Genomic DNA, 9,293 nt, shown 5'->3' on the forward strand with positions numbered 1-9,293 from the left:
GTATAAACAAGGTTAACAGGCCCTAGTACGTACAAACTGACCAATTCCATCACAAAATTTCCCAACAAAGAGCTATAGTCAAAATTAATGTCTGATGAGCCTTGGAAGGTGACTTTCTAATATGATCCTTAAGACAAATTCAAAGTGAATATCTTAAGTATTTTTAAAGATTGATGTTGCATGTAAAAGTAAGTTCTTAAGTTTAAAAAATTCATAATATACATAGTGTATTATGATTGGTTAACTTAGTAACTCGTGACCACGACATAGTATCTCGTGGACACGACTTAGCAATTACAAAAACTTGTAAAGCGTTGCAACGCTTTTCATACAAATCGGGCTAAGAATAGCACTAAAATACGATTTTTAATTTATTTCTGGGTATAATTCTTTATTTTTATACCTTTCTGTATTGAGTGAAAAGCTGATGTTTGTCAGAAATTAAAATTTTATGTTTTGAGATTCTATTCCAAAAATTCTGTAGATTATGGGTTAATGGTGGTATTTAAAATGCTATGCATATGTAACATGACTGTGCAGCCGGATCAGTACCAGTCTCGCTGTACTATATACTGTTGTTGGCTCAAATTAGTTGCCCGTGGTTCTATGATATCACGGTACGTCACGTTTATCGGAATATATTGAATACAAAAATCATTCATGAATGACTCTTTTAATATTTAATAATTGATCCTTTTCCAAAACTGTTTTCTAAAAATTGATGTTATTAAAATCTCTTGGACAAAATAATAGACCGTTCAAAATGAAAAAGAGTGGAGCACTTGTTAATTTTAAGTGTTTAGCAGGGCATAAGTTTAGGTTTTGGATGACCATTATTGATCATGCTTAATACCTTAGTTGAACCAGAGACATAGATAGCTTTAACATATCTGGTTGAACATGTCCATATTTCACTTTTGGCAAAACTATTTATCATTCAAAATAATTATTGACTAAAGTGCGAAAAGTGCAGACCACGATCAGACGGACGTGCAAGCTGATTAAAGATCTGTGCTACATGGTCGCATTGGTTGAATATGTTGCCTGTAACATAATATACATGTATTATCACATAAACCGCGGCGCAGGAGTGTAATAAAGCCATTTAATAAAAACGATATTACACTAGTGTAATAACACTTTGACGTGACGTCATTTGCGCTATATAAAAACATAGCGTTAAAGCGCGCTAATGTTAGCGTTACACTATAGGCGCGTCGTTGAAAAATTACTCATTTTTACATTTTATTGTTCTTTTTTTATATTATGTGATAAATAGAATATTATATTCGTGTAGATTCAATACTAAATTTATTGAACTCGTTGAATAAAACAATATTATGCTCGCCAGAGGCTCGCATAATATGATTTTATTCAACTCGTTCAATAAATTTAGTATTAAACTACACTCATTCAATATCCTCTATGTATATTATAAGGATAAGTGTCACAGAAACGCTTTAAAATTGAAATAAAATGTATTTTTGTCAATCCTAGCAGATATACATGTATTTATCATAATATATATTATAAAAGCCGGTTTACATTTGCTAACTTAAACACTAGAATATCCTATATGGCTCGCAGAGTCAATGCAATGCCTCAGAATACTCAGAATAAAAACGAAAAATGTATTTATTCATTTTATTTTATTTACATAACAATTGTTATTCATTACTAAAACGAAATTGTTTTTCAAAATTACAGTTTTTTTATCATCCCACTATTTCCGTCTCGGTGCTCACTCCCCTGAAACAATAATATTATTGTACATTTCAAGAATTCCCAACATGTTGGGAATAACGTTAATTCAGTTTTGCATGTAAACTTCGTTTCAACAGAATGACAAATTTGCAACTTTAAAATATTGTATAGGTGTACCTTGAATTTGTGTGCATGGATTTTATGGAAACATTAAATGGCAAAGTTAAAAATCATTGCAAATATTTAATTCGCAGTGTTTTGTTTCGAACTGCAATTACGAAGAGCTAGGAATTATTTTGTTACTAAAAATAAAAATCAAGTTTTTTTTGTTTGATAGTTTACCTGCTTCAGTGAAGTTAAAAAACATATTGCGTTGTTATGTACTTCAAGTAAAGAAAACACTTACGGAAGTTCACAGATTGGGTAATTGTTGAGGAGGCAAGGTGTGTCTACCCATGCAAAGTCAAACCCTATGTAAAAGACGGCACATTCCTCGGCCGACCCGCCATTAGGTTCACCTGGATGCCAATCTGTGTTTAAGACATGCTCATTTTTATAAAAAAAATGATTGATGTGAATAAAAAGGCACGGGCATAAGGCCAAATCTAGAAGAATACTTAAATAGGAGAGCCCGCATTTTCATATTTTTTAAAGGAAAAAATCTACTCAATCAAAAATACAAAAATACAATAATCACAGTGGTGTTTCCACAATATGAACATACTAAAATATATCCCATATACATCCCTCACCAGATTTGTTGAATCTTTAAACAAGAATCTTCTAACAACACTACTTAGTATATATTTATGGTCCGGTTATACAGAGCTTGCGATTGCGATGCGATCGAGTTGCGATCGTAAACAAGCAACAATCGCAGCAAAATTGTAAAGGTCGCGGAAAGATTTCAATGAAAACGCCGACAAGTTGCGAGACAAAATCAGTCGCCGCCAGTCTTTTGAACATGCTAAAAAACCTGGCTGCGACTATTTAGTCGCAACGACGTCGCAACACGTTCGCAGCTGCATCGAAAAATGGTTGCCGACTGTTCGGCTATCAAGTCGGCGATAGTGTTAAACGAGATATTCGCCGGCTTTTCGCCGATAAAACGGCGACTTAGCGCCGTAGATGCGGCGATTTCTTTGCGAACTTGCTGCAACTTATTAATGACCAATCCTTCTGCATTCAGAAGCCCCGCCTCTGTTTATCGATTTTTACAGGTTCATTTTACCTCAGTTGCTTCAGCAGTTCACATCGAAATGCTTTGGTCTTCGAACGAGCCAGTGCTTAATCCAATATTGACGGCGCCTTTTTCTCAACAATCTTCTGTATTTCATCATTGCATATATGGCTGCATTCTGATAAACAGTTTGTATCCGAACAACTTGCATTTGTGTAGATGTTGCCATCCCCACAACTAGCAGATAAATGACTGATTTCTGCATTTTACAACATAAACTCGCCGATAAGTCGCTGACCTGAAAGAAACGGATCGTCGATCATTCGCTGACTAGTCGCAGAACATTTATAACAAATCGCTACCGATATCTGTCTCTGCGCCGGATTATTGCTGACGAATCGCCGAGCAATCACAGACTAGTTGCAGAACGAACCGCCGACCGCTCGGTGATCATATTTGTATTCCATATATGGGCATAAATTTGTTTCAATTGAAACTTCAGTCGCCGACAAATCAGTCGCAATGGAGTCGCATTGCAGTCGCATCTCTGTGTAACCGTAGCTTACAAAAACAAATTGGAAAAAAACACATTACTCCAGAGAGAAAAATAAATGTCTATTTTAAAAGAACATTATGCACAAAATTTCACGAACCGCTCTATGGAGGCGAAATAATGAAACAACGATGGCGAAAATCGTAATTTCGTGTTTTCGTTGTTTCGAGTTATGTGTGTGTCGCGATGGCCCTTACGAGACAGCGGTGGCCCCTACGGGACAGTGGTGGCCCTCACGGCACACTATAAGAATGTGATAATATCAAGGCAAACCTGTAAAGTTGGCAGTTTGTCCGTTATCAAACCATTTCCATGTGCCTTCAATTAGCTCATCTGTTAAACCCATCCACCAGGAATATGCTACAATTATAAATTCAGAAACCATACGGGGAAGGGTCGGACCGCAAAGCGAGATCGGACTTTGGCTTGCGCGGCTATAGACTACACATGTAAGAGGAAATTAAATAAAGAACAATTTAAGAATTCTATACCTATCAATAAAATTTTCAGTGTCAGTTTTAGCTGGGCGCCGCCATTTTCAATGTAACACAATGATAAAAGGCGGGGTATTCCGATAGCGGCAAAACGCAACTTTTCGGATTAATAATAATCGGTGAATGTTCCGAGTGTAAATGGAAGCGTTGCATAAAATACCGAACGACACATCTAAAACGGAAAAATGAACAATTTTTAACCGACTTCCCCGTTCACAGGTCTTGCCTAATTTCATATTCATAGTAAAAAAATAACTGTTCAATCATATAAAACTATAACAAACCGTTTTTCCGATATGTCAAATTCAAAATCGTAATCCAAGTAATGGTCCTGCAGAGTGATCTCCTCTTTATTTTTTTTGTACGGAGTATTTTATTTGGTCTAAGGTTTTCACGCGACCAAATCAACGCGCCGAACACCTATGGGACAAACATGCGCAAAACAACAACAACAACAACAAAACCCCACAAAACAATTAATAAATGAATTGTAAATTTCCACTTTTTTATCAATAAACTTTGTTATAGTTCACCCTGTATCACCACAATAGATCTCGACAATCTTGCATTGATGTTGGGGATGAGTTCCATTATGAATAATAAAGAAACACTCACGTTTAAACATCCGTAACCTGCTTTTGATGAAGTCATTTTCTTGTTTACTATCTACATGTATAAGATGCCCACCATTATGTTGTCTACAGAAATGCTAGCAACAAAACAATCATAAGATATGAGAACTTTCTAACACTTCACTTGCTGAGCTTTTTTAATGGACTTGTCCAGTCGTCCATTATCAAAGGTTATATTGTTTCCGGATAACAGGCCAACGGTATATAGCATTTCCAGACTACCCGGATGACGAAGGATATTCATGCACGTCCGGTTCCGGCATGTTTTGATCCTGCTTCGTTTTTAACATAGAAGTCATAATGATTTTTAGTGTATCAGTACTCGTGTATCATTTAATGTCTCCAAACAGAGATATAGATAACAGAGGAGATAAGCAACTTCCTAGCCTGTTAAAATATCGCGCATGCTTGTTAAACTTCAAACTTGTAGCAAGGAAATCTTATTAACCAGATGTCAAAATCAGTAAAGTAATACATTTTATGAAAGCTTATGCATTCGTCTATGTCTGCAGGTAAAAACATTTACAGTTTCCATTTAAATAAATGAGAGAACTTCTTGTAAATTTTTGATACAAAACTATTCATATGATGAAAAAACTGGCTTATTGGGTATGTTCTGCTATGTTTTTTCTAAGTGAAAGGCATAGAAAGTTACCAATATTTTAACATGCAGCAATAGATAAAAGATTTACCTTTCAAATGGTGTATAATATAAAAAAGATCAAAGTACATCCATTAAGTTTTATTTGCTACAAAATGTCTAATTTTTCACTTTTTCATAGGCATGAGTGATATTTCAATGTAGTATACAGGAGCTGCTTATCTCTGTTATCTACATCATTCTCTGCTCCAACTACTCATTTTTTATCTGCTTACTTCATAGCATGCAAGTCATAGTGAATTAATTTAGTACATGTACCTCGGCTTCTGTGAAATGAACGGCGTTAGTTCCAAAGTAATAGCACGATCCATCAAACGCGAGCCATCCATCATAGCAGCCGGTACTTGTGTATCCTTAAAACATAAACCTAATTGTTCTCAAACGCACACAAATAAAATCATAATGAAATAAAAAGAAAGCGGCTTCAAAAATTCGACTTATCAGCCAAAAAGTTTGTTTTTTGTTTGGTTTGGTTTTACGGCGCATAAGAATAATTTAGGTTACATGGCCCGAAACAGGAAAGATGAATTAGTCAAAGAGAAATGTAAAAAAAAATTCAAATATTCTATGCACAGTGTTGTTTTGAACTTTTTGGAAATACGTGCACTTTAATTACTCAGATTCAATTATTATTATTATGTGGCAAATAATTCTAATTTTATTTGAATGTAAAAAACAGTACGAATTTACAAGATCTGTACCAGTTTAAATGAATGTAGAAGAAATTTAATTTACCTGTAATGCCACATAACAATCCGACAAAAATTAATACAAAAATCATTTTTGTTTCATCTATATATATACATGTAGATATACATGTATATGTCTAGATATCGTAAATTTTCGTACCGTTCTGAAAGACATGCATGCACTTTCAAGTTTATACGCAGTCTTATCAGTAAAAATTTTGCAATAGTTTAAAGGGACTACACTAAGGATTTGTGACACGATGGGACTGAACATAATTTGTCGAGATAATTGTTCAGTTTAATGTAGATAAAGACAAATAACTTGTGCGATAAATTTCAGATCTTTCGCCCACTCCGTTTTACTAAAATAATAATTCTGTGACCAGAATTGGAAAACGTTGCAACGCTTTTCACTTAGATCGGCTACGAATTGCACACAGAAAACATTTTCAATTTGCCGCATTAGTTCAAGTAATGCATTGATTGTCCATGCTCTGGCACATTGTTGGCTCTGACTTTTTGCCTATTTTATGTCTCAGATTTACTCAATGTTTTGATCCTGCTTCGTTTTTAACATAGAAGTCATAATGATTTTTAGTGTATCTGTACTCGTGTATCATTTAATGTCTCCAAACAGAGACAAAGATAACAGTCCAAACAGAGACATGGATAACAGTCCAAACAGAGACATAGATAACAGTCCAAACAAGAGACATGGATAACAGTCCAAACAGAGACATAGATAACAGTCCAAACAGAGACATAGATAACAGTCCAAACAGAGACATAGATAACAGTCCAAACAGAGACATAGATAACAGTCAAAACAGAGACATAGATAACAGTCCAAACAGAGACATAGATAACAGAGGAGATAAGCAACTTCCTAGCGTGTTAAATATCGCGCATGTTTGTTAAACTTCAAACTTGTAGCAAGGAAAACTTATTAACCAGATATCAAAATCAGTAAAAAATACATTTTCTGAAAGCTTATGCATTTGTCTAAGTCTGCAGGTAAAAAAATTTACAGTTTCCATTTGAATAAATGAGAGAACTTCTTATAAATTTTTGTTACAAAACTATTCAGATGATGAAAAAACTGGCTTAGTGGGTATGTTCTGCTATGTTTTTTCAAAGCGAAAGGCACAGAAAGTTACCAATATTTTAACATGCAGCAATAGATAAAAGATTAACCTTTCAAATGGTGTATAATATAAAAAAGATCAAAGTACATCCATTAAGTTTTATTTGCTACAAAATGTCTAATTTTTCACTTTTTCATAGGCATGAGTGATATTTCAATGTAGTATACAGGAGCTGCTTATCTCTGTTATCTACATCATTCTCTGCTCCAACTACTCATTTTTTATCTGCTTACTTCATAGCATGCAAGTAATAGTGATTTAATTTAGTACATGTACCTCGGCTTCTGTGAAATGAACGGCGTCAGTTCCAAAGTAATAGCACGATCCACCAAATGCAAGCCATCCATCATAACAGCCGGTACTTGTATACCCTTAAAACATAAACCTAATTGCTCTCAAACGCACACAAATAAAATCATAATGAAATAAAAAGAAAGCGGCTTCAAAAAATCGACTTATCAGCCAAAAAATTTGTTTTTTTGTTTGGTTTGGCTTTACGACGCATAAGTATAATATAGGTTACATGGCCCGAAACAGGGAAGATGAATTAGTCAAAGAGAAATGTAAAAAAAAAAATCAAATATTTTATGCACAGTGTTGTTTTGAACTTTTTGGAAATACGTGCACTGTAATAACTCAGATTCAATTATTATTATGTGGCAAATAATTCTAATTTTATTTGAATGTAAAAAACAGTACGAGTTTACAAGATCTGTACCAGTTTAAATGAATGTAGAAGAAATTTAATTTACCTGTAATGCCACATAACAAACCTGACAAAAATTAATACAAAAATCATTTTTGTTTTATCTATATATATATACATGTAGATATACATGTATATGTCTAGATATCGTAAATTTTCGTACCGTTCTGAAAGACATACATGCATTTTCAAGTTTATACGCAGTCTTATCAGTAAAAATTTTGCAATAGTTTAAAGGGACTACACTAAGGTTTTGTGACATGATGGGACTGAACATAATTTGTCGAGATAATTGTTCAGTTTAATGTAGATAAAGACAAATAACTTGTGCGATAAATTTCAGATCTTTCGCCCTCTCCGTTTTACTAAAATAATAATTCTGTGACCAGAATTGAAAAACGTTGCAACGCTTTTCACTTAGATCGGCTACGAATTGCACACAGAAAACATTTTCAATTTGTTTCTAAGTATATTCCTTAATTGCTTTACTGCACATACATGTATTTCCGTTTCAAGTGCCCCAGCTGTTCTTCGTAAAAAATTCAAAGTTTATATTTTAAAATAGCCAACACAAAGTTTTATAAAGTTTTAACATAAAATTCATTTTTCCTCATATGTTAAGTAATGTTTTAGTAATAGATTTAGAGCATATTTGATGTTTAAAAACTGAAGAAAATAGCGCTGAATGTGCAGTAATGTGTCATAAAGGTATGAAAATGTGAATAAAGTAGTATTTTGACTTCGATACCAAATACTAATCCACTTTAATTAAACAAATTGCCAACGAAAAAAATACGGGTTACGGTGGCACAAAGGTGACATGTGTGTGTTTTTATTAATCTCGTGCGCACGAAATACTATGTCGTGGCCACGAGTTATTAAGTCGTGGCCACGAGATAGCTAAGACGTGGCCACGAGATACTAAGTTGTGGCCACTAGTTAAGAAGTCGTGGCCACGAGATAGCTAAGTCGTGGCCACGAGATACTATGTCGTGGTCACGAGTTACTAAGTCGTGGCCACGAGAAACTATGTCGTGGCAACGAGTAACTAAGTAGTGGCCACGCGATAGGTAAGTCGTGGCCACGAGATAGCTAAGTTGTGGCCACGAGATACTATGTAGTGGCCACGAGTTACTAAGTCGTGGCCACGAGATAGCTATGTCGTGGCCACGAGATACTATGTCGTGGTCACGAGTTACTAAGTCGTGGCCACGAGATACTATGTCGTGGCCACGAGTAACTAAGTAGTGGCCACGCGATAGGTAAGTCGTGGCCACGAGATAGCTAAGTTGTGGCCACGAGATACTATGTAGTGGCCACGAGTTACTAAGTCGTGGCCACGAGATAGCTATGTCGTGGCCACGAGATACTATGTCGTGGCAACGAGTTACTAAGTCGTGGGAACAAGATAGCTAAGTAGTGGCCACGAGGTACTATGTCGTGGCCACGAGTTACTAAGTCGTGGCCACGAGATAGCTAAGTCGTGGCCACGAGATACTATGTCGTGGTCACGAGTTACTAAGTCGTGG

At 35.2% G+C, this 9,293-nt stretch overlaps 1 protein-coding gene across 1 annotated transcript; it reads right to left on the minus strand.

Moving 5' to 3' along the window:
- Positions 1-1,630: 1,630 nt before the first annotated feature.
- On the minus strand, positions 1,631-6,116 carry LOC132716013 (C-type lectin domain family 17, member A-like). The gene is made up of 6 exons (XM_060699150.1): positions 5,960-6,116; positions 5,483-5,577; positions 4,547-4,640; positions 3,711-3,797; positions 2,111-2,234; positions 1,631-1,749 (listed from the first exon to the last, which is right to left on the minus strand). Exons 1-6 carry the CDS (start codon positions 6,003-6,005, stop codon positions 1,716-1,718), a joined length of 480 nt encoding a protein of 159 aa, XP_060555133.1. The 5' UTR covers positions 6,006-6,116; the 3' UTR covers positions 1,631-1,715.
- Positions 6,117-9,293: the final 3,177 nt, after the last annotated feature.

This window comes from Ruditapes philippinarum, unplaced genomic scaffold (genome assembly GCF_026571515.1).
Source record: "Ruditapes philippinarum isolate M1 unplaced genomic scaffold, ASM2657151v2 ctg50_1_1_1_1, whole genome shotgun sequence".
NCBI lineage: Eukaryota > Metazoa > Mollusca > Bivalvia > Venerida > Veneridae > Ruditapes > Ruditapes philippinarum.

Excerpts from the sequence above, each read along its gene's own strand:
- LOC132716013 (XM_060699150.1), bottom strand. The coding sequence starts at position 6,005 with ATGATTTTTGTATTAATTTTTGTCGGATTGTTATGTGGCATTACAG. Across the intron at positions 4,641-5,482 it reads TTCATTTCACAGAAGCCGAG|CATTTCTGTAGACAACATAA; the intron begins GTACATGTACTA and ends TTTTGTTGCTAG. Across the intron at positions 2,235-3,710 it reads ACAAACTGCCAACTTTACAG|ATTGGCATCCAGGTGAACCT; the intron begins GTTTGCCTTGAT and ends TCTTAAACACAG.